The following is a 26,255-nucleotide window of genomic DNA, read 5'->3' as shown; positions in this document are numbered from 1 at the left end:
GGTAGAGCAGAGAAGCAGCCAGCCAACAGGGCCAAGAAGCAACAATTAGTAAGACAGGGAGAAAATCAGAAACATGTACTGTCCTGGAAACCAAGTGTCCCTTTATATAGAGAAACCAATTATGCCCAATGCTGGGGTGGGGAGGGCTTCCTGGGAGGGACAAGAGGTGAGCACTATATTTGCAACGTGGAATCACTGGTGACCCAGACAAGTGCAGCTTCAGTGGAGTGATGGGGGCAGAAACCTAGCTGGAGTGGGTTGAACAAAAATGGGATGTGGGTAAGTGAAAACATTTAATTTAGACAACTCTTAAGTTTTTCTGGGAAGGGCAGCAGAGAAATGAGAAGTAACCAAAGAGGGAAATGGGGCCAAAGGAAGCGTTTTTAAAGAAGATCCTAGGAGTTCCCGTCGTGGCGCAGTGGTTAACGAATCCGACTAGGAACCATGAGGTTGCGGGTTCGATCCCTGGCCTTGCTCAGTGGGTTAACGATCCGGTGTTGCCGTGAGTAGGTTGCAGACGTGGCTCGGATCCCGAGTTGCTGTGGCTCTGGTGTAGGCCAGTGGCTACAGCTCCGATTAGACCCCTAGCCTGGGAATCTCCACATGCCACGGAATCTCCACATGCCATGGGAGCGACCCAAGAAATAACAAAAAGACAAAAAATAAATAAATAAATAAAGAAGATCCTAGTGCATATCTTTATGCTAATAGGAATGACGTATCAAAAGAAAGATGGAGGAAAGAGAAAATAATTGCAGGAGCAGAGATCTTGAGAAGTCAAAAGAAGACAGGATTCTGTAAACAGGTGGAGGGGTTGGCCTTTTACAAAAACAGGGCTATTTCATTCAGGAGGAAAGGTAGAGACTGAGCACAGAGGCAAGTCATGCAGCTGACATAGTAAAGGATAAGGATCCCCACCCGTTTCTATTTCTGCCATGAGGTAGGTGACAAGATAGTTAGTAGAGATGAAAGGAGGGGCTTTGAAGAAAAATGAAGATGGGAAAAGAAGGAATGAAAACAGTAATTTCAGGGAGTGAGAAAGTAGACAAGTACATGATGTTTGCTCAGCAGTTAGAGGTGATGAAAAGATTTAAGATATAACCAAGGGAATATGTATGACTAAGGTGGAGGGATATGCACATTCAACTTCAGAAAGACTAAGAAACTGACCCCCTAGTCACACAGCTAATGGGCAGAAGGGCCAGGAATCACACTGAAGCCAAGTGAGCTCACACTCCATGCTCTTTCTACTATGACAAACCTTCAGGTGCAGTTAAGCAACCTGGCACACAGAAAAAGCTACAAAGAAAGGTTAATTCAGGAGTTCCCTTTGTGGCTCAGCAGTTAAGGAATCCGACTAGGATCCATGAGGATGTGGGTTCAATCCCTGGCCTTGCTCAGTGGGTTAAGGATCCAGCGTTGCCATGAGCTGCCATGGTCAGAGATGAGGCTTGGATCCAGTTTTGCTGTGGCTATGGTGTAGGCCAGCAGCTGTAGCTTCAATTCAACCCTGAGTCTGGGAACTTCCATATGCCGCTGGTAAGAAAAAAAAAAAAGAAAGATTAATTTAGCCCCACAAACACATGACTGTTTGGGGACCCGGACCTCCTTACGAATCCAAAAGAACGCTTCGGTATTCCATCAAGAATCCAGGAGAACACTTCAGTATTCCATCCACCTCAGTGGCCAGTGACACTGTTCAAGCCCTCCCTTTGGATTCCTGCTGACTTGCCTGGCCTGTCTCAAGCCATCCTCCAGACGGCTGACTATTATGTTTGTGAAATTCCTATTATGCCTTCCACTGCTTAACACCCCAGCACCATAAACAAGGCTTCTCTTCATGCTTCTGTCACAATTTCTCTGGCCCCACACACAGCCTGTGCTATAGCCACTTAGACTACCTGCCATTCCACAAACATGATAGCTCTACTGACTCTTCTATGCCACTGCACACGCTGCATTTCTCCTTGAAACTGTCTCTGCCCTGGTTCACACAACACACTCCCAGTTACCGAGTCTGTGTCCTTCCCCAGTGCAGCTTTCCTTCTCTGCCTCTCTTTCAACCCCCTCCACTGTTCCCAAATATGTACCACTGGCATATAGTTCTATTTACTATTTCTCACCTCATCCTCAAATCTTTGCACAGCATCCACCTGACAGACAGTAGGTGCTCAGATCTTATGCTGAATGAGAATGGATTTAGCTGTTCAAAGTGAAGATGATGAAAATTGGCTGACTTGTTTTGGGTAGGGCTTGGAATCTCATATCTTTTATTCCCGAGGGAAGTCAGTCTAGATGGCAGAGGGATACAGGATCCAGCTGTTTGCATCCACGGCTCCTTCTGCAGCCTGCTCTGCAACATTTCAAAGCTATCTTCAAATTCACAGGCTACTAAACAAGCTTATTACATACATGGTACACACATCATGAAGATTAAACATAACATCCTGACATGACCTGTGAAGGAGACTAGATGAGAATGTGACAGAAGGATGCTGGCTGGTGGCTGGCAGGTGTCTGAAGGACAGCAGTGACGGTTTGGCCATCCAGGAACAACCAGTCTGATCTCTTTAGGGACACCTGGAGCTCGCCAGCTCCCGCTACCCAAATTACAGTACGTGCTTCACAGCGTTTGTTTCTGCTGCAGCCAAAGAGAACGGCTCCTTCTTCCACCTGCACAACACAGATGGCACAGAAGGGAGCATGCTTCCACATGAGGAGGTGTGATTATGCCCAGCTCCTCCAGCTGGGAGAATTACCAGGAGAACACCCGAGGGAACGAAACAATCCTGGCAGCGAGTTGGCTCCACGCTGGCACACACCACTTAGTTCCTCCAAGAGCAGCCGCTGGGGCCTTGTCCTCTGGTCCCTCACAGCCCTTTCTGAAACCCACGTATTTGAAAAGCATTTGGTGAGATCAGGAAATAAGGCAGACATCAAACAGGATATATTTAAGTAAGAAAATACCAGGCTTTATTTATTTTTTTCTTATAAAGACAGCCCTGCTGTTGGCTATGTAGAAAGATGTACACAATTCTCGTGAGTAAACAAGATTTACCTGCTTCCGGCTGCATACCATAATGCCAAAGAAGTCACATGAAAGGGACAGAGGTGTAATGCTCTCATCTTCATAGAAAGAAAATGCAAAATAAAACAAAAAGTGTGGACTTAGTTAATGGTGGCATTCCCACAGGGAAAAGGTAAGGACTTTAAGTCAATCAGCAGTTGTATTGTGGATGATTAAAAAACTCCATCAGGCTGAGCCCCACTCCCTCCCTGTCCACTCCCCCTTGAGGTACATAGTCCGAGCTTCTGCCTGACAGTACACTGAAATAAGAAGGGAGCAGGGTCTCGGAAGACCAGATGACCTGGCTTTGATGAGGCACCTACGTGCAGCAGTGTCGCATGTGGAAGTTGACAACATATTCAGCATTAGTCCTCTGCACAGAGATAGCAAAAGGCTCGAAAGGGTGGAAGGTGAAGGCAACAAGGCGTCGCACCGTGTGGTTGATGGGGCGGCCCAGTAAGCCTGCCTGAATCTCAAACTTGAGCAGACCAGAGTCCCGGGCATAGAACCTAAACAGAGCAAGGAGAGAAGAAGAAAATGGGATCCATTTTCACCACCATCTTAAAATCTGAACAGCAAGGAAAGGTGGCAACTGATTATTTAACCTCACTGATGAAATCTCCTCTCACATCAGCCCCAGGTCACCAGGACTGCAAAATCACTTCTGTCTGACCATTTACAGGCCTGGTGATTATGAACTTCACCATACTGTCCTGAGCCGCTGGGTTATCTCTCTTTTGCAAGATGACCCTTAGTTACAGACTTTAATTACAGCCTCCTCTTTTCCAGTAGCTACCTGCCCAAGGCCAGGGCTGGAAATGAAATGTGAGCCACATGTGTAATTTTTTAATTCTCAGGTAGCCACATTAAACAAGATAAGAAGGAAAAGGTGAAACTAATTTAAATAATATATTTTGGAGTTCCCGTTGTGGCTCAGCGGTATCCATGAGGATACAGGTTTGATCCATATCTGTGCTCAGTGGGTTAAAGATCCAGCAGTTGCTGTGAGATGTGATGTAGGTCACAGATGTGGCTCAGATCCCAAGTTGCTGTGACTGTGGCATAGGTCACAGCTGCAGCTAGGATTTGACCCCTAGCCTGGGAACATCCATATGCCACATGTGCAGCCCTAAAAAGCAATAAATCAATAATATATTTTAATTCACCCAATATTTGGTATCCAAAATATTATCATTTCAACCTATAATCAATATAAAGATATTAATATAAAAGATACTGAGATTCCATTCTTTTTTTTTTTTTTTTTTTGTACTAAGTCTTTGAAATTTGATGTGTATCTGAAGCTTGAGCACCTCTCAACTTGGACTGGTCACATTTTAGGGCTCAACAGCCACAGGGTAGTGGCTACTGCAGATCTAGGCCCATATTTGAGTTTTTCATTTTCAAGAATAAATTCTTTTGGAAGGTTCTTCTTCAGGCACAAAAGCAAAATAATAAGTAGTTTTTAGTTTTTCATCTAACACAGTAAGACGAAAGATGCTTCCATCCATCCCAGTAGTTAAATGCCTTTTTCCCTTATGCAAAAGCCCTGGGAACTTGGGAACTGGATGGAGGTAATCAATAGGGTGGGGCCGAACTGGGGGAAGTTCTGGAAAATAAAGAACTCTGAATTAAAGAGCTCTATAATTCCCCTTTTGGAAAGCAAATATACAGTAGACATAAAGACATTCATAACCTTTGACTCAATAATCCCATTTCCAAGAACTTATAGCCTCATTTAAATTAAAGAAAACAGGAGTTCCCGCAGTGGCTCAGTGGTTAACGAACCTGACTGGCATCCATGAGGTTGCAGGTTCGATCCCTGGCCTCGATCAGTGGGTTAAGGATCCAGCGTTGCCATGAGCTGTGGTGTGGGCTGCAGACACAGCTCAGATCCTGAGTCACTGTGGCTGTGATGTAGGCCAGCAGCTGTAGCTCCAATTCGACCCCTAGCCTGGGAACCTCCATATGCTGCGGGTGCAGCCCTAAAAAGACAAAATTAAAAAAAATAATGATAATAAATTAAACAGTAACTTGAATAAAGACAGCTACTACAGCATTAGCTCTGATGTAAAAATGCAGAGAGAGAATGAATGCTTGAATTCATTTAATGGGAATACTTAAATTATGACACTGTCTACTTGACAGAATAATGTGCCTTCATTAGGGCTGTAACAATGAGGACTATGTAACAACATGGAAAAATGTTTATGAAATAAAAGTAGACTACAAAGTATTATACTAACCACGATTACAACTGTATAAACATACACATGCATTCTGGCAAAGACTAGAATGAAATACATAATGGCATTACCTCTTAGAATAATGGCGGTGGTTAGAGTAAAGGCATTACCTCTTCAAAAGACTTTAATGTCCTTACAGTTCTCATTTTCACTTAAAAATAATAAAGAGTTTCAAGAAAAACCCTTTTAGTCACAGTCAGTGGCATTTCCAGATTTGTTACTTGGGTTAATCTTTTCAAATCAGACAGGCAGGGAAGTCAAAAGGAGAGAAATGTATCTTTTGCTCCACGACTGTATCAAATGAGCCCCATTATCTGCTTTTATGTGTGAAAAACATATTCACCTTACCACACAGTACCCAGCACACCAAAGGCTTATGATTTTTTTTTTTTTTTGGTCTTTTTGTTATTTCTTTGGGCCGCTCCCGCGGCATATGGAGGTTCCCAGGCTAGGGGTCGAATCAGAGCTGCAGCCACTGGCCTCCGCCAGAGCCACAGCAACTCGGGATCCAAGCCACGTCTGCAACCTACACCACAGCTCACAGCAACGCCGGATCCTTAACCCACTGAGTGAGGCCAGGGACCGAACCCGCAACCTCATTGTTCCTAGTCGGATTCGTTAACCACTGCACCACGACCGGGAACTCCAGGCTTATGATTTAAAGTGAGTTCTCTGTGGTCCAGTTTATAGGAAATATGGGGGAATGAGAAAGATGGTAAATATAGCAGGGATACAAGGAGAAAAATCTAGGATGTGAGGAACAATGTCCACCACTGGACAAACAACCTGGTCTCTTCAACAATTTCACTGCAAGAAAAGTAAGAGGGAAGCCAAACCTACAGAATACAAAAGACTTAAGAGGACAGTGACCAAATACAACATGCAAACCTTGTTTGATCTGGAACAAACTGTAAAAAGAATATGTATGATACAATAGGGAAATGTGAAAATTCACTTGGTATTTGGTGATCTTTTTTTTTTTTTTTTTTGTCTTTTTGCTATTTCTTGGGCCGCTTCTGTGGCATATGGAGGTTCCCAGGCTAGGGGTCTAATCGGAGCTGTAGCCGCTGGCCTACGCCAGAGCCACAGCAACGCGGGATCCGAGCCGAGTCTGCAACCTACACCACAGCTCACGGCAACGCCGGATCCTTAACCCACTGAGCAAGGGCAGGGACCGAACCTGCAACCTCATGGTTCCTAGTCGGATTCGTTAACCACTGCGCCACAACGGGAACTCCATCTCCTGGTATTTGGTGATCTTAATATTTTTGTTAATTTTCACAAGATGGAATAATGGTATTAAGGTTGTAATTTTTAAAGTCCTTATCTTTTAGAACTTCACACTGAAATACTTACAAGTAAAATGCTGTGATACCTGGAATTTGCTTCAGAAAAATGCAGGGTGGCAGGTGGGAGAGGAAGAGTAGCAGTGGTAGAAAGAGAGGAAGCAGCACTGACCATGAGGTGATAACTGCTGAAGCGAGTACATGGAGGTTCCTTACATTCTTCTACTTTTACATATTTAAAAATATGCCATAATAAAAAAAAATTTTTTTAACTGGTTTTTGGAACTTACTGCAGTTTCCCAAAGGAAATATTACAAACTGTGATTAACTGTACAGAATATGCTATACAAGCCTATTTAATACATAATGAAGCTAGACTATGAAATGTTAACTCCCACTGATTCTATGTGAAAAAGACCTTCCACAATCCAACACAGGGAACCAGGATCACACCTCCTTTGAAATCAACTCACCAGCAGCAGTGGTGCAGCTCCTCTCCCTAGCACCTATCACACAACCCCAGCTCCCAACATAGAGACAGGCGGGTCTGTGAACTGGCATCTGTGAGGAAGGGACCACTTACAGGGGGTTAGTGTCAGGCTTCTGGCACTAGTATAGCAGTCTACACTGCAAAATTCTTCCAGGTGAGGAAGAATGAGTTTCTCCAAAACCTGCCTGTTCCCCAAATTGTCTCTACCAACTTTTCTTTTTCTCTCTCTCTCTCTTTTTTTTTTTTGTCTTTTTAGGGCCTCACTCACAGCATAACGAAGTTCCCAGGCTAGGGGTCGAATTGGCACTGTAGCTGTCGGCCTACACCATAGCCACAGAAACGCCAGATCCGAGCTGTGTCTGTGACCTACACCACAGCTCACGGCAACACTGGTGCTTAACCCCCTCAGCAGGGCCAGGGATGGAACCTGCATCCTCATGGATACTAGTCAGATTTGTTTCCACTGAGCCATGAGGGGAACTCCTCTGCTATCTTTTCTGTTAAGTAACATGAAGGGATAAAATAATTTGAGCTGAACAAAATTTAAGTCTCAATTATAAACAGTATTATGAAATTGTATTAGATTATTAAATTGAAAAGTATGGTTTCCTTCCCTAGATATCTTGAAAAGATATCTGAATTGGATGTTCTGAAGAGAAGCAAAGAGTGGAACTAATTAATTTATGAGACTAGTGCCCAAATGATCAAAGCACTCACCACACTCTCTGAATTCAACCCACAAGTTGTACTTGTGGGTTGAATTGTGGACAGAGTCACAATGAAATGATGTTCAAGAAGAAAAGAGCAAGCAGGCCGCCTCAGCCTTGAGGCATGTGCAGCTGAAGCAGGGATGGTATACCTGATGGGGTGATCGCCACAAGTCTTGGGCCGCTCCATGACTGACACCCACTTGTCATCGTAGCTGAAGAGAGACAAATCAAGGTAAGGGCTACCACTGTAAGACTGGGCGCTGATGGGGAGCTGACCCAGCAGCCGGCGCACTGCCTCCGTGTGCCCTCCATACTTGGCGTTTACAATAGTGTCTTTAAACCTGAAATAAAGCATCGGTGAGGAAGCCTATGTTAGCAGGCACACATACTGCCCTGGATTTCAAACTGACATTCTGAAAATAGAATCTAGATACTGAACTCACACATGTCTGCCTAGCTATAAACACTCTCAAAACACAGAAAACAGAATTAGAAATCAGGAACATTAAGTTACTTTAGAAAAGTTAAAGATGCTACAAAAGTTTAAATCTTGGACAACTGTTTCTACTCACTTATTTTCCCAAATAATAGCCTTAGACTGCATTAAAAAAGAGTTACAGAGAGCAGAGAATCCTGAATAGAAGCAGCTTCCAACTCTTCTTAGGACCAGTTATAAGCCAACTTGCATCAAACCTTTTGCATTGAAAAAATTACTTATTCTTTGTTTAAATAAAGTTTCTGCAGAAACACCAATATCTAGAAAAACAGTAACGTGGACACAGAGTTACCAGACTTATCTTTAATAATAATGATGATGATGATGAAGCAATTATTGCTTACAATTATAGTGAATACTAACTTTAATACCCAGTGACCAAGTATTTCTACTCTTCTGGAAATTTTCCCTAAGGAAGCAATCCTTTATGTAGAAAAATCCCTGTGCATGTTCAATACAGAATTGCTCAGGACAATGAAAAACTGACAGAAAAATTAAAAACCTAATGGAAAACCATAATTTTCAGATTATATGGTAAGAGAAGAAATGGTTATCAAAAAGGTAAGTCAGGAGTTCCCGTCGTGGCGCAGTGGTTAACGAATCCGACTAGGAACCATGAGGTTGTGGGTTCGGTCCCTGCCCTTGCTCAGTGGGTTAACAATCCGGCGTTGCTGTGAGCTGTGGTGTAGGTTGCAGACGTGGCTTGGATCCCGAGTTGCTGTGGCTCTGGCATAGGCTGGTGGACTCTGATTAGACCCCTAGCCTGGGAACCTCCATATGCCGAGGGAGCAGCCCTAGAAATGGCCAAAAAAAAAAAAGGCTAAAACCTTAGAATGGCCTTATGTGCCTCGTCCTGTCTCTGACCACTCTGCCTCTTGCTCATTGCAGCCCAGCCACCCTGACTTCCCTGGTGTTCCTCAAATTTCATGAGACCTACCTCTGAACCTTTAGATTTAATATTCCCTCTGCTTGGTATATTCTTCCCCTTGTTATCCACATGGCTTGCTCCCCGACCTCCTTCAAAAGCTTTACTCAAATACCATCTTTTCAGTGAGGCTTATGCTAACAACCCTACTACAACAGATCTGACAATCTCTCCTTGATACACTCAAAACCCACCAGATATTCTAATAATTTTAATATATCCTTGAATATACATATCCCTCTTGGAAACCTCCCTGCTCCTGCATCCACGTGGTCCAACTGGAGTTCTGTCATCTTGGAACTTCCCTTTACCATCATCCTTAGAATTCTTGTGCATTTCTCCATTGTTAAAGTCTATTTCCTATACCATTCTTTAGTATTTTATTGGGAAAATACATCTTCTAGAGGCATCCTTAGAAAGGGTACATGGGAGGTAATTTTTTGAGACCTTACTTAACTAAAAATATCTTTATTACATTCTATTTGTTGTAGAATATGTAGAATTCTAGTTTGGAAATCATTTTGTTCACAGAATTCTCAGGGTATGATTTTAATGACTTCAAGTTTTCAGTATTATTATTAAGTCCGATACCATTAATGACTTAATTTTTTATATGTGAAATGTATGTGTTCTTTTTGCAAGCTTTTACAGTTTTCTCTTCATCACCAGTGATCTAAAATTTCATGATGATATGCCTCAGTATGGGTCCTTCATTATTGACTATAATGGGTACTTGATGAAGCCAGTGATGTGCTAATAAGATTAATAATTATTTCTCTGAAGGGGAAAAAGCCATGATTTATAGCATTTGCCAATTTCTGTGGTATACATCCTCCTGCTGTGGTCAATTTCAAGGTACCAATGTGACATCACTGAACATAAAGTTGTCAAGAGATGAGCAAGAACACATCACTATATAGTATTCTCACCAAACAGAAAAGATACAAATAACCTCAAGAGCATAATAGTAAAATAATTATTAATAATAAGTAAATAATTAATTTTTAATAATGGCTATGTTTAACAACTTGCAAAAACTCCTAGAAGTTTAACACCTGGCTCTCACAAGCCAGAATGAGCCAGCTCCGGGACAGTGGGTGGGCCTTACCAATCTACAAATGCATTTTTTTTTTTTTGTCTTTTTAGGACTGCACCCACGGCATATCAAAGTTCCCAGGCTAGGGGTCCAATTGGAGCTGCAGATGCTGGCCTACGTCACATCCACAGCATTACCAGATCCGAGCTACGTCTTGAGACCTACACCACAGCTCACAGCAACGCCAGATCCTTAACCCACTGATCAAGGCCAGGGATTGTACCTGCATCCTCACAGATACTAGTCAGGTTTGTTATCACTGAGCCACGACAGGAACTCCAAGAAATGCATATTTTTTAATATTATAGAACTGCCTTACATTATTTCCTCCCCTTCATTTTTTCTACTGCTCCCCTTCTAGAATTAGCCAGATATGAGATCTCTTGGGAAAATCCTCTGAATTTTCTAAATCATTTTTATTGTTTCTCTTTCATTTTCCCACTCTTTTTATTCTACTTCCTTGGAGAATTCTCAAATATACCTAATGAAGTTTAAATTTCTAAAGCATCTAGCTATTCCAGGAATGTTCCTATTTTTAAAGCTTCAATTATTTCAGTGAATATCATGTTGTTTCTTTATTTTTCACACTATCTTATCTTGGGCTTTTTTTTTTTTAAGTGCCAAACACCCAGGTTATGAAAGTTCCCAGGCTAGGGGGCAAATCAGAGCTACCAGTTGCCTACCTACACCACAGCCACAGTAATGGAGGATCCAAGCCAAGTCTACAACCTATACCAGAGGTCATGGCAACGCTGGATCCTTAACCCACTGATTGAGGCCAAGGATCAAACCCTCAGGGTTCATTACCACTGAGCCACAATGGGAGCTCCTTGTCTCTATCTTTAAAATAAAGACTTTTCCTTAAGTGACTTATAATCCCCGGTGTCCATTTTTTTTCTTAAACATTTACTCTAACCTATAATAGGATCCATTTTCATTTTTTACCAAAGGTTTACTGAACACTCTAAAGTTGAGCACTTAGACCCATGTGTTCACAAGAAATAAAAAATAACTTTAATTTACATATATTTTTTCAATGCAGCAAAGTATGGAAGATGATGAGTAAAATGCTATTAGGATACAATTCTATGGGGGAGATGGAACAGATATATGAATATGCAAATAGGAAGAAACACTAAGAAATTTCAAACAGTATGGGAATGATTTGCTGTGTACTTTTTATGTCAAAAACTGAGTACTAAAGTACTATAGCATTTAGATTCTCTTGACTTTTTTTTTTTTTTTGGACTATTCCTGTGGCATATGGACATTCCTGAGCAAGGGATTGAATCCTATGCCACAGCCATGGCAATGCTGGATCCTTTAACCCACTGCGCCAGGCTGGGGATCAAACCCTGCCTCCACAGAAACCTGAGACCTAAGCCACTTCAGTCAGATTCTTTTTTTTTCTTTTTTTTTTTCTTTTAGGGCTGCATCCATGGCATATGTAAGCTCCCAGGCTAGGAGTCCAATTGGAGCTGCAGCTGCTGGCCTATATCACATTCACAGCAATGTGGGATCCAAGCCACATCTGCAACCTACACCACAGCTCACAGCAACGTGGGATCCTTGACCCACTGAGTGAGGCCAGGGATTGAACCCACATCCTTATGGATACTAGTTAGATTCGTTTCTGCTGTGCCACAAGAGAATCTTAACCCACTGTGCCACAGCAGGAAGCCTCCCTTGACTATATTTAAAAGTGCTACACCTGGGAGTTCTCGTTCCTTTGTGGTACAGTGGATTAAGGATCCAGCGTTGTCACTGCAGTGCCTTGGGTCACTGCTGTAGTGAGGGTCTGATCCTTAGCTTGGGAATGTCCACATACAATAGACGTGGCAAAAAAAAAAAAAAAAGTATTACAGCTTAAACTTATATAATGTTAATGCCAATTATATTTTGTAATGATTTTATTTTTAAAGGTCAATGTTTAATATACACTAAAAATTGCATCCTCTGCAACTACTTAAATTTGATAGTAAAAAAATTTAAATATAAGCTTAAAAATTAATGTGTGAGGATATCTACAATTTTTCAAAATCTTTTGCTGGTATGAAGTAAAATTTTGAAAATCACAAAGCTACAATGCCACCTTTCTCTTCAAATCTTTCATCTTCTCCTGGGGGCTTCCTACAATTTCACTTAACTGCAGATGCATTCTGAAACAAATTTTTAGAAAACATAGCTCTAGTAATTCCTAATGACATCATTCATTCAACAAATACCTAATGTGCTCCTCCAACATCAGACACTGGCCTAGGTGCTATGGATATGGCAGAGAATACTAAAATCCCTGCCCTCATGGAGCTTACCTTCTAGTGACTTTTTTGATGTTTTAACTGAGTGTACCCAGCTTTTGTTACTAGTTGATAATGATCTGCTTAATTTTAAAAGATAAAAATTCATTTCAAAATGAAAATCTGATCCATGTTCTGCTTCCAAAAATCCTTCTATACTAAATAAAGACGGTAGTAAGGCACAAATTTTGCGTGAACCAGAGAAAACGGTCAGGTTTAGTTGTCTGAAAATCAATATCCATCTATTTTAATCAAGTACCATCCTTCTACATAGGTATAATGCCACTGAATTAGGTATCTGCTTTGCTCATTTTTCCCAGTGGCAGTAATGCTTATTCTAATTCATCCACTCACTCTGGTTTGACCTATATTGAAAGGTAAAGAAGATATTTTCCATACCTGGCTCAAGTTAGGGGAGCAACTTACATATATAGAATCTGATGAGGTACCACCTAACTAGAGTAGGATTTAGCCTGGGCCCTTGGTCCAAAATAACCAGTCATTTCACAATAAGTACTCAGATAATTTATGAGAATCTGGTTCACAGGAGGTGGGTATCAATTTAGGGTGACCTAGGTGATTCATGAAGAGCCTCCAACTGTCTCTTCCTCAGGATGGTCAGTTTCCCTAGAGAATTATCACTAATCTCCTGCCTGGGGAGTAGAAGCCTGGACCATATCAGATAAGAGGACAGCAGTCTTCCCCGTCAGTGTGTCAGTTTTCACTTAATTCTTGTTTAAACATTACATGTCTCATCCCTACTCTCAGCCACGTCTCATGAACATAAAACCAGAGCCAGCAGGCTTCAATTTCTCCAGAGAATAAGCCTCTAGCCTTTCACTGAGGTGCAGAAGTCACTTGGCAATGTAGGCTTAAAGAAAGGAGCTAGAGCATGTGATTGCTCCTTTTAAGAATTTCATCCAATCCTACTGATTTCAGCCTCACAGGTATCTTCAGAGGTACTCAGGGCCTCCAATTTCTTGAGCTTTTCCAGAGCTCTCTGGTGCAAGACAATTTGTTTCTTAATGGCTAAGCTTTGAAGTCGTAAGTTTTTGTTCTCTGAGGTATGCCAAGTTAGTTATCACTCATCCATTGGCCCTTCAGCTTCTAAAACTCTGTTGATAACTCCTCTCCCATTCTCTTTGTTCTTGTTTATGCTTCTCCCTTCATTGTCATCTCAGTGGGGTTTTGAGATGGAGCAGGGATAAATACATGTACCTGTTCAACACACCTGTTTAACCCAAAGTTATAAAATTACTTCCTTAGTCATTCAAAAAACATTTAAGTGCTTGACAGTGCACTACTGAACATGTATCAATAAATAACAAAGACACAGTTTCTATCTTTATGCAGCTCGCACACAGTTTAGGAGTAATCATGGACCACACACAAGTAATTCCTCAGGTGCTGAGAGAAAAGAGAAGCTTAGGATGACAAGAGGTTACAATAGACAGACTGACAGAAAGAATATGGGAAGGTTACCTGAAGTAAATGATGACTGGCTTAACACCAACAAATTTTCTAAAGAAAATTAAGCCTATTGAGCTGAATGGAACAGCTTACCGGCGCTGGATCTGCCTTGCGAAGTTGTTGCTGGATGCTGAGCAGGGAAACTGGACTTCACTATGCAGGGTAGCATTACGGAAAAGGTCACAGAAGTTTTCAAAGAGCTCCAAGAGCTCATCTGATGTATTCTCAAACACAGCGATCACCTCTGTTGTCACCATATTGTACACCACAAAAAAAGATGCCTGCAGAAGAGAGAGACCTGAAGGATAGCTGAGTACAATGCCATGATCAGTAGATTTATTACTCTGCTGAAAATTCACCCTACCCAAGGAAAACAAGCAAACACCTCTGCTGCCACACTACGGTGGAAACATGGCACCAACTGTTTCTGGAAAAGGAGGACGCCTCAGTGGGCTTTGTCAATCACGGGCCTCAGTGTTACCTAATTTCCCACTGTGTCTATGCTACTGGATTACTGAGTTGTTCAGCATATATGTATAAAAAGGTTTTCAATCTTTCACTTCAAATTGTGCAAATTTAGTATTTTTCCTTCCACATGCTTATTCCCTACTTACTCCCCAACCCACTCTGAGATTAAAAACACTTTTTAATAATGCCAGATTTAATTTTTCTTCCTGCTGAGAAAGTGAGTTGAGCCAGGGACTGCCTGTTGACAAATTATTTTTGTCTTGTATATGTATAGTTGAAAGTTCAATGTAGGGGCATTTCCTTTTCCCTCTTAATACTGCTAACACACAGAGACACCGTAAGTATCCTGTGTCCACCACGCAGGTTGTACCCAAGCAGGGTACTGCTACCAAACAAATGAAAAAATCAGAAAATATTTTCCATTTCTTCCTTCATAAAAAGAGCATTTGTAACATACATTTGAGATCTGTAGCATTTAAGATCGGAAGAGGAACCTGAAAAGCATTCAGATGCCATAGGTGGCAGAGTTACTGCTTTCTCTAAGCCAGCTCCTGGGTAACTAGCCTCTTCTTTAAAGCTCCAGTGCCCTGCTCAGCCTAACCAGGAAGCACCAAGCACCCCCATGCTTTTGTCACAGTGAGTGTGGCAGTCTGTGTCAATCTGCAAGCCTCCAACAGGACCCTAGAAGTTCTCAGAACACTAGGATTAGTATTCCACCTCCTGTGATTGAATTTAAATCTCCATTACCAATTTCTGGAGACATTTGGCCCACCTGTTTTACTAGTAATTAGTCCTTCCCAAAGCTTGTATTACATGACTTTTGCAGTCACCTGGAAATTAAATTTGGCTGTAAATTAAAGAGGCTGGAGGGTAACCTGAGAATAATACCCATAATATTAGCAAGGCTTTGTGTTTACTCTCACTTTTTACTCATTAACCTTATTGGAACCTATCAAATTAAACCGGGGAATGTGGGGGGAGGATATCTAGGGCAGAGAGATTGGGTTTAAAGTTACAAACTCTGTGAGCAAAGCCCAGAGCCAGAGTAATGCTTCTGGCCACCACTTACTATAGCTACCTGAAATAAGTAGGTCATGTTTTAACAAAGAAAAAAAGGATAATCTCAAATACAGCAGCCAAAGACAACTTAGTCCCTCCAAAATAAAAAGGCTCAAACCTAATTACAAGACTGACTCATGTCCTTTCTATAAACCTGGACAGCACACTGATCATATCAGGGCTTTGCCAGGATCATCACAATTATGAGGATATAGAATTATTTGCCTTCCCTCCAGCACAGATTGGGAAATACAACACAGGGGGTGCACAGGCAAGGGATTCACCCACAACCTCCACAAGAGGTAAGATGAACTAGATGCTCACTCATGATGGCTCAACGGGTGACTTCATCATTAGCAGGGAAGAGAAGGAATCCAGAAAAAAATGAACTCTAACCATATTACTCATTCCCCCATCCTTTTTTTTAAATACACAAGCTGTGATTCCAAGAAAAATGTCAGAGAACATTTTACCATGATAGCTCACAAGGTCCTAGAAGACATCTGTGACGGTCTGTGCGGTCACTTAAGGGTAGACTCAGCACAAGTCAATGAGAAATAGCAGACTCAGCTGACTTTGAAGTTTACTGGTTTGCTCTGGTCTTGATTTCCAAACTAGTATCTAAGGAGACTTTATGGAAACAGTATAGAATGGAGGGCAAACGTACAGAAAGATAGGTCTCTTGCTCCGTCAACACTAAAGTAGAGAGCGTCTCAAAGGGAAATGCCCAAACTACACTTAATTTCAGCATGGTGTTTCAATCCAAAAGTCTTAGAGGTTTCATTATTCTTAACACCACCTTACTCCTACTTGTGAAATTCCTCTCTTCCCTACCCACATCTTTCACCCAAACTGAAAAACCCTCAGGACCTGCAATCCTAATAACTGACTCAGCAGGTCAGACATTTTGGCTTCATCCTGATCTTTTCACTGCTCTACAGCCTGTTTCAGCACATGGGCCAGGTCAGGTAAAGCCACAAACCTTAACTCTGTCAAATGAACTTATGTTAGTTACATTCTAAAGAAGACTTTTTGAAAAAGTGTACTGACATTATTTAAGCAGGAAAGAAAAGAGTAGAATTTTAGAAGATTTTCTTTTTTTGTATGGTGGGCTCATTCTCACTGCCATAACTAAAACAGACTAACAAGCACAATCTTATACAAATCAAGGCAGTATCCACAGACAAATCAAACCTTGACCTTGCAGCATCTGGCCTTCTATCTCAAGGATACTGAAAATGCTCTGCAACAGAATTAGGGTAATAATCACAGAGTTTGCTGCCTTCATCAATGGCTTGAGATTTAGCTTCCATTTATCCAAATACATGAGGCCAGAGGAAAAGGGAGCTGTTTTAAGTCTGACTGAGTACAAGGACAGCAAAAATTCAAGATTACAAAAAATGTCTATTTCTGAAAGGCTGGCTATAGGCAAAAAGAGAAATTTCCCCATTTTGCCAAGGAGACTGGAGGGGTAAAGGGCAGAAAAGCACTGCATACCTGTGATGGGTCTGTGACTCGCAGGGTCACGACATCCTCACTAGTGTACTTGATAAACAGATGGTTTTCATCCAGAAGCTGCATTTTCCACATGCGCAGCTGTCGTAGTTGGTCAAAATACTGGAAGAAGCGCCTCTTGGCCATTGCACTACCATCCTGTTCTGCCCGGCGCCAGAGATACACAAGCAGCCTGTGTTTCAGGGAATTGATGAAGGGATCTCTGAAAGGATTGGCCATGCCTGTCTGACTGTCCCGCTGTACCTCAGGAAAAACAGCTGACACAGTGAGCAGGTCATCCTCATAGCAGAAGCGGCCGATGGTCCTCACATCAATGAAAGTGCCTTCAGGAGTCACCTGGAAGACATGGATGGTTTGCTGCTGCACTGACAAGATGGCCAGGATGTTCTTGTACAAGTACAGACCTTGGTTGTGTGACAGGACCACTTTGTCACACTTGAAGGTACGGGTATCACATAAGCGGCCGGTGTGAAGGTCAATGATGTGGAGAGAGTAGTCCTCCAGAGGGGACCTGGGGTTGGGAGTCACAGATTCACTGTTCCGATACACCTCATAAAAAGGAGGGTGAGGCTCATCCGGGAGGTAGGCAGCTGAGCCCACGATAACACACCGGCAGTCATCAGTGAAGAGGCTGCACTCACGGTTCAGGTGCTCACCATTGGCTGCTACGTTGGTGATGTGCAGCAGGACAAAAAAGCGTTCAAAGAGCCGGCCTCGGATGTTGACCGACCGCTGGTCATTGCCATTGGACAAGATCTCCCCCTCATAGCCCTGCAATAGGTCCTCTGCTGCCTGGCAGCCCTGGTACTCATAGATTTCAAGAGATGTCTGGTCTGAAGAGAAAGCAATGAAATAGCGTCCATCAGGAGAAAATTTCCGCAAGAAACAAGGTGGCTTTTCAACGTTGACAACCGTGAAGTTGGGGAAGACATTCTGGTGGAACACTCGAACCTGATGCCAGTGGGTGCCTGCCTTGCCTGAACTGATCCGCCGGCGTTCCAAGCGGTGAATAACGTTTTGGTTTTGGATCCGTCTAGGTTTGATGGTGGAAACATGATGATCCATTATCACATCTCTGTATGGAAAAGTAAAGTAGAAGTCAAGGAAATAAAACATTTACCAAAACATAAACAGAGCTGACCTTTGAACAACAAGGGGATTAGAGGCACCAACTTTGGCCTCTGCAGCTGAAAATCTGAGTATAAATTATAGTCAGCCCTCAGTAAACACTGTTCCTTCCTATCCACAGTTCCTCCACAACTGCAGATCCAACCAAATGGGAATGTGCAGTACTACGGTATTTACTACTGGAAAAAAAATCCATAAGTGGACCTGCACAGTTCAAGTCTGTGCTGTTCAGGGTCAACCGTACACATAAGTCAAATATATTTCCCTCCATATATCCTGGACCTAGGAGCTACCAAGTTGACAGTGATCAGCATTTCTCCTTCCCAAGTTATAGCTAGGAAGTGGCCCAGACATTTTTGAGTCTAGAAACAGATTTTGAGGAAGGATTTAATTCACTAGGAATACCTTCAAAGCATGTTTAGCTGTTGGGAATATTCAACAGAATAAACCTAAAACTACATCAGATTTGCTCAGTGTTAGCATTCTATTCAATGTATATTCATTAAAAAAATACTTATTCCCTATTAGCCTAGCAGTTAAGGATTCAGCATTGTTACTGCCGTGGCTCAGGTTTGATCCCTGGCTCAGGAACTTGTGCATGCTGTGGGCACAGCCAAAAAAAAAAGGGGGGGAACACACACACACACACACACACTTATTGGGCTATTAAGATGTCCACATTACCCAAAGCAATCTACAAACTCAATGCAATCCCTCTCAAAATCCAAATGACATTTTTGCAAAAATTGAAAAATTCATCCTAAGAGGCACATGTAATCTCAAGGGACCCCAAATAGCTAAAACAATTTTATAAAAGAAGAACAAAGTTGGAGGACTCAAGCTTCCTGATTTCCAAAACCATTACAAAGCCCAGTAATCAAAAGAATGTGGTACTGGCATAAAGACAAAAAATATACCAAAGGAACAGAATTAAGAGCCAAGAAATAAACAAACCTTCATGTATATAAAACCAAGATGAGAAGTTCAGAGAACCCCAGCCATGATAAATCCAAAGAAATTCATGCCCACACATACCATAGTCAAATTGGAAAAAACTAAAACACAAAGTAAAAATCTTGAAAGCAGCTAGGTAAATGATAAATAACCTATAGGGAAGCAACAATTCATATATCTGTGGATGTCTCAAGAGAAACTACAGAGGTCAGAAAGAAGAGGAGCAACATTTTCAAAGTGTTGAAAGAGCTGTCCGTTTCATCATTCAAATCTCAGCAAGACTGCCGCTCTTCAAAATTTTTCCCTATCTTACTTAAAAAGTTGTGCCTCTTTCCATCTACATCAATCTACTATTTTCCCTATTTTATTTTCTTTAGGCCTTATTATCTTCTTATTTGTGTAAGCTTCTAAGCTTACACATATCAGACAGGAGGGACCTTGTCTAATTTCTTGCTGAATCCCCAGCACCTAGGACAGTGCCCAAGGCACTGTCAGTGGTCATCTGAGATGGACCTTGAAAGATAAAGAACTCACTTGGCAAAAAAAGAGGAGGAATGTTCCAGAAAGAAGGTAACTTTAAAAATATATTTAGAGCAGAGTGTGGCATCAGTTGGAAAACAATAATTCCAAGCATACAGGAAGCACAGAATGAGTGATAAGAGAAGCCTAGAGGAGTTTATACTGTGGTGCAGTGGGTTAAGTAACTGACTGCAACAGCTCAGGTCACTTCAGAGGTGAGGGTTCAATCCCCAGCCCTGTGCAGTAGGTTTAAAGATCTGGCAGCTGAGGCTCGGATTCAATCCCTGGCCTAGGAACTTCCATATGCCACAAGTCGGCCATTAAAAAGAAAAAGAGAGAGAAAGTAGACAGGAACAAGTTTGGAAAATACTTTGTACACCAGGCCACACAAGCTAATACAGGTTGTAAGCAGCAGAGCAACTGATCCAAACTATATTTAAGAAATAAAAACATACAGATGATGGGGAACTTACTTATAATGTCTCCTAAAAGGGACATGAAATGCCTTATATATACTATATAATATATATACTATCTAAGCAAGTTAAAGATCTCAATGACTGAGCAAATCAAGTTTCACAAACTGCTAATCACAACTCATTAATGGGGCACTGAAGTCAATGTAGTGGATATACTAATTGACATTTTTAAAAATAGAATAAAACAGCATACCAAACTACATCACACACAGTAAGGGTAAGCACTATTGTGTGAAACTTTTGTTTCAATTATATATATATATGAGTTACTTACACTGGGGGAGGATATAAAATATATTTCCTACTGATCCAGAGCAGGAGACATCAAACTCAGGTCGAATCTAGCCCGCCTGCCTGTTTTTATAAAGTTTTACTGGAACACAGTCATACCAACTTATTTACATCCCGCCCATTGCTGCTTTTGCCCTATAAAGGCACAGCTGATTAGCTGAGACCAAAGACCACACAACCCACAGCCTATAATACTTACCAACTGGTCCTTTGAGAAAAAGTTTGTCAATCTCTGATCTTGAGCAGTGGTTCCCAACTGGGGCAATTTCATAATATATGGAGACATTTTTAGTTGTCATAACTTGGGAGGGAGGGATGGTGTGCTATGGGTGTCCAGCAAAGAGAATGCTAGGATGCTGCCAAACACCCTATGGTAAACAGGACAGCCCCCACATCTGGCCCAAAATGTCAGCTGTGCCAAGGCTGACAAATCTTGATCTAGAGAAATGCCTGCACATATATAACAGGAGACATACAAAGATGCCTGTAGCAGGACTGCTAGCCACAGCAAAAACTGACATCATTCCAAATGCCCATCAGCAGTAGACTAGATAAATTCCTCCAGGCATATTCATACAGTGCAATCTTATAAAGCAGTGAGTTAATGCACTACAGTTATATATAACAACACAGATGAATTTCAGACACAGTGTTGAATGAAGAAAGCAAGCAGCAGAGTACATACAATGTGATTGCCTTTAAATAAGTTTCAAACAATTTTTGTCTAAGAATAAAATATATAGAGTATACAATTACAAAAAAGCAAGAGTATTATAAACCTAAGACTCAAAATAGTGGTTACTCTAAGGAAGTAAGAAATGGGATGGAAATTGGGGACACAAAGCCAACTCCAACTGTACTTTTTTTTCTTGAATCAGAATTCACTGTATTGTTATTCTCTTAAAATTGTATATGTTTCCTAAGTATTATGTGTGCTTACTTAGAATTCTTTCTTAAATTAGAAAACAATCCTTGTCAAGAAAAAACAAAGGTAGGGCAATAAAATGAAGCTTGGAGTACATAGAAATGCATACCACAAGGACCTGCAGAACTGTCAAGCTTCTAATTTGGCTCTTTCTCAGCCAATAAGGCACAGGAAAATACAATCAGTTGCAGAATTTGCACTGCCAATAAGATAAAAACATAACAGCTGCTTGGAAGAAGCACAGCATTTCCCAGCACTGGATTTTATTTTATTTTTAAATCTTGTCCCATATTTTCTTTTTATCCTGGAACAAATTTTATTCATTTTTATTTACCTATTTATTTTGCTTTTTAGGGCCGCGCCCGCGGCACATGAAGGTTCCCAGGCTAGGGGTCTAATTGGAGCTGCAGCAGCCAGCCTAGGCCAGAGCCACAGCAATGCCAGATCAGCTGTGTCTGCGACCTACACCACAGCTCACAGCAACGTCTGATCCTTAACCCACTGAGTGAGACCAGGGATCAAACCTGCAACCTCATGGTTCCTAGTCGGATTCATTTCCACTGCACCACGATGGGAACTACCCGGCACTGGATTTTAAAGGAAATCTCTCTTATGAGTTTTCTCAAAGGACCCTGGCATGATACAGTGAGAAAAATCCCCCACTCCTGAACAATAAACACGATATTGAGTTTTATACAGCTACTACTTCTAAAAGTGACATAGTTGATGTGACTATTTTGATACAGTCCCCAAAACACACTATTAAGGTTTAGGCATTTTAAAAAACCAAGTAATGCACAAAACTGCCTCACTCAATTACTGCCCAGGAAACCTCTGCCCCTGGCACTCTGTCAACCTAAGATGGGGCTTGGAGTCAGAGAGGGAGAGCAGAATGGAATGAGACAGGTTTGTAAGGCCCAGGCACAGCAGAAGGCATCAGACACCACCTAGCAGACTAACTGCATATAACTGAGTCAGAGAAAGAATGCTAGCTATTCGAATCAGAAAAAGCCACTGATCATTTTAGGCAAAGTAGATGCTTCATTCTTTAAAAAAAAATTATTATTAAAAAAAAAAACCTTCAAAAAATTGAGTTCCCATTGTGGCTCAGCAGTAAAGATCCTGATTAGTATCCATGAGAATACCGGTTCAATTCCTGGCCTCACTCAGTGGGTTAAGGATCCTTCATTGCCACAGCTGCAGCTTAGTTCGTAAGTGTGGCTTGGATCTAATCCCTGACCTAGGAACTCCATATCCCTTGGAGCAGCCAAAAAAAAAAAAAAAAAAATTTGTTTAAAAAAAATTTTTTTTTTTTAAACAACATAGAAAAAGCACAGTGAAAGCTCTTTTAGTCAGGTAGAAGTAAGGAAGAAAGAGTAACTTATGATATTTTTCCCAAAAGCTGACCCCTCTACCCTTTTTCTATTCCAGTAAACGATACAGCCACATCTGCTAAAAGGAACCAGAAACCTGAGTCTCCCTTGATAGCTCTTTCCCTCTGCCTCCATACCTCATCAGTCACCAAACTCTGGAGATTTTACCTCCTAAACATCCTCTAATGCTCCACCTTCTTTCTATCATGACCTGCCAGCACTCTTACCCCAAATTTTCTTAACTTCATGTCTACATTATGGCAACTACTTCCTAATTGGTCTCCTTAAATCCACTCCTGTCCACTCCTAATCCATGAACAACCAGAGTGATCTTTCGAAAGGCTTTTGTGAGCACATCCCTCCTCCTATGGATTAAAACAAGTATTTTCCCATTGCTCTTAATGAAAAGGATCAAAATTCTCACCATGCCAAACAAACGCCTCAAAGGTCTCAGCTCTGACTCTCCATCCTCATCTTCTCCCATTTAACTCTAATCATTTCCTCAGCAGGTGTCCTACCTCCTCCCTCTGAACCCTGACATGTCCTCTTAACCTCAATCTAAAGGCTCTTCTCTTCACTCTGCCAAGTTAACACCTATTTTGGGTATCAACCTAATCATCACTTCCTTAGAAAAGTCTTTCACCCTCTCTACCAGATAAAATCCCAATATACCAGTTAGTCATACCTCTCCTTCACAGCTTGCAACTTCCATCTCTGAATTTTACTTACGCCTATGGCCCTAGATGTACCTTACCAGTACACAAACATTTTATTCTGTGTGCCCATCACAGTAAGCCTCCTTTCCTGAACGCTGTTCTCTGCCAACTCAAGTATTCACTGGGGCTGTTCCCTCAGCCTAGAATATATTTCCTCTAGCCTGTTCATACTTGTCAAGTTGCAGCTCAAGGGTCATCTCCTTCACGAAATCTTCTCTGACCATCCTTTCTAAAACAGATTTTTTTTTTTTTTTACTTTACCATTACTTTTACTGTTCTTCTCCATAGTCATTGTCACAATTTGAATCTGAATTTTTAGTTGTATGGTTAGGTGTTTAATATTGGACTCCCCTGTAATCTATCATCTCCAGGCAGTAAGTAACCATGCCTACTTTTAGTTACCTTAGTTTTCTCAGAGCCAAGCACTGCGACTGGTCTATAAGCATGTGTTTAATACGTTATCTATGAAATGAAAGAAGAAAGCCTGGCTAAATTGGGCCACCAACTCATTGAGCGGTGCTAAGTAAGACCTCCCCTCTTGGGTCTCTCCGCAAACAGGCAGGTGCTCACAAACCTCAATTCCTTCAGTCGGCTGCCTAAAACTTCAAGGGGTAGCTAGGGGCGGGTACACAGGCCCAAGGGGGCGCCACCGGAAAGAAAAGCCCGGGGCGGGGCCTCGATAGGAAGAGAATTCTGAAGCAGGGCGGGGGCCGCGGAGTCATGCGAGGAGGGGGAAATCCCATGGCGGTAACCCGAGGAGGCCTTGGCTAGGGCCTGGCGGGTCTGGAGGCTGGACCAAGGAAGGAGAAGTCCTCACCTGTGCGATCTGGACTCAAACGGCCGGGGCGAAGCACCCCCGGACCGGCTCAGCGTCCGCCTCCCCCGGCCCCGCCCCCGCCATGCCTCGGAACCCGGCGTCTGCACCTATGGGCCCCGGCTTCCGAGAGCCACCGGAAACTCAGTGCAGCGAGAAGGGAAGTGGGGAGAGCGCGGTGAAGTCCAGCTGTCAATGAGCGACGTTACAGCGCACTCTAGTGTTGGGAGGAGGATAGAAGCCATCCTCTATCTTCAGTGGCTGCAAAGGAAAAATTGAACCAGGAGCCCTAACCTGGCATCTCGGTGATCTAAGGTCATGTCTCTGCACCCGCTGGACGCATTTGCAAAAACATGAATAAAAATTAATTTTTCGTCTCTTGATTAAATGCACCATTTCACCAGCTGTTGTCTCCTCCTAGACAGTGAGCACTTTAAAGACAGGAACTGGGAGTTCCTTGGTGGCCTAGCCATTAATGATCCCGCCTTTGTCACTACTGTGGCTCAGTCGCTGCTGTGGCAAGGGTTCAATCCCTGGCCCGGGAAATTCCACATGCCCCCGGGCATGGCCAGTAAAGATATAAATAAATAAATAAATACTGATCTTTGAACACTGTACCCAATACATTAACTAGCACACGGTGGATGTATAGTAAAAGCATCTCGCACTACATTAATCCTGGAAAACTTTAATTGACTTTCACTTACATTATCTCATTGTCTCTTACAAACTGGTTTCTCCCTCAAAACCTCTGCTTTGTCCTATTTCTGGACAACCTGCCCCCAGATTTCCCTGTGTCTTCCTCTTCAGATAATTTAGACCTCAAAGCAAATGTCACCTCTTCAGGAAGGCTTCCCTGACTCCTTTCACTCCACCACCATCATGCTATTTCTTCAAGCACTCATCACTATCTGATATTACCCTGTTTTTTCTCTTGTTTTAATTTCTTTCTTTGTTCTGTTTCCCTTGCCCCCACTAGAATGTAAATTCCATGAGAGCAGGGGTTTTGTCCTGTTTTCTGTTCTAGCCTCCCCTAGAACAGGATTTGGCATCTTTCAGGTGCTTGACAAAGACCCAACCCATAAATGAATGGCTCTGCCCACAGAGTTCACAGCACCTCTATGAGGAAGAACTGTTTATTGGTATTTACAGATAAGGAAACCGAGGATCAAGGAAGATGAGTGATCAAGGCTCAAGGAAGATAAGTGACTTGAAGGTGTAGGATGGCTAAGAGGAAACAAAGATAGGGTTCTTGGCCTGTCTTGACATTCCCAAGCTGAATGTTCTTGGGTACTGACTTCAGTCTTGATTTCCTCTTCTTGGAAATGAAGATATGGTGTACAGACTATATCTCAAGTAGAGGGGGAAAAAAAGAAGAAGAAGGAAGTCTAAATTTCAGATTGTCCCCACCTTTTTTGCTGGGGTGGCCATGGAGCAGCTCTGAGTGGAGTACTGGCCTTCCACTTCTCCATTCAGACTGTCAGGTGATGCCTAATTCAGGGATCACTCCAGCACCCTTTCACCCCTCCCACTGCCACTCTTGCCCACCAAGGGGGAGGCAACACTTTCTGGAGCTCCTCCATTTTTTTTTTTTTTTTTGTCTTTTTAGGGCCACTCCGGCGGCCTATGGAGGTCCCCAGGCTAAGGGTCTAATCAGAGCTGTAGCCACTGGCCTACACCAAAGCCATAGCAACGTGGGATCCGAGCCACCTCTGCAACCTACACCACAGCTCATGGCAATGCCGGATCCTTAACCCTCTGAGCAAGGCCAGGGATGAAACCCACAACCTCATGGTTCCTAGTCGGATTCATTAACCACGCGCCACGATGGGAACTCCCAAGTGCCCCCAGTTTCTTCAAGGAGACCCTTCCTTTCCTGTCAAGTGGAGTGGTTTAGACCAAAAACAACATGGGACATTGAATTCATCATA

At 42.3% G+C, this 26,255-nt stretch overlaps 1 protein-coding gene across 3 annotated transcripts; it reads right to left on the bottom strand.

Annotated features, from left to right (window-relative positions):
* DET1 (de-etiolated homolog 1 (Arabidopsis)) lies at nt 2,949-24,473 on the bottom strand. Of its 3 annotated transcripts, none has more exons than XM_013993479.2 (6): nt 24,328-24,473; nt 20,696-20,752; nt 17,108-18,200; nt 14,177-14,364; nt 7,949-8,140; nt 2,949-3,576 (listed from the first exon to the last, which is right to left on the bottom strand). In XM_013993479.2, exons 3-6 carry the CDS (start codon nt 18,188-18,190, stop codon nt 3,387-3,389), a joined length of 1,653 nt encoding a protein of 550 aa, XP_013848933.1. In that variant the 5' UTR covers nt 18,191-18,200; nt 20,696-20,752; nt 24,328-24,473; the 3' UTR covers nt 2,949-3,386. The 3 variants fall into 3 exon arrangements, with proteins under 3 accessions (XP_013848933.1, XP_005660092.1, XP_005660091.1); XM_005660035.3 differs by lacking the exon at nt 24,328-24,473 and adding an exon at nt 24,085-24,163; XM_005660034.3 differs by lacking the exon at nt 20,696-20,752.

The sequence above is a fragment of the Sus scrofa genome, chromosome 1 (genome assembly GCF_000003025.6).
Source record: "Sus scrofa isolate TJ Tabasco breed Duroc chromosome 1, Sscrofa11.1, whole genome shotgun sequence".
NCBI lineage: Eukaryota > Metazoa > Chordata > Mammalia > Artiodactyla > Suidae > Sus > Sus scrofa.
Note: the sequence above shows the minus strand (reverse complement) of the source record. Positions and strands in the feature narration are given on the sequence as shown.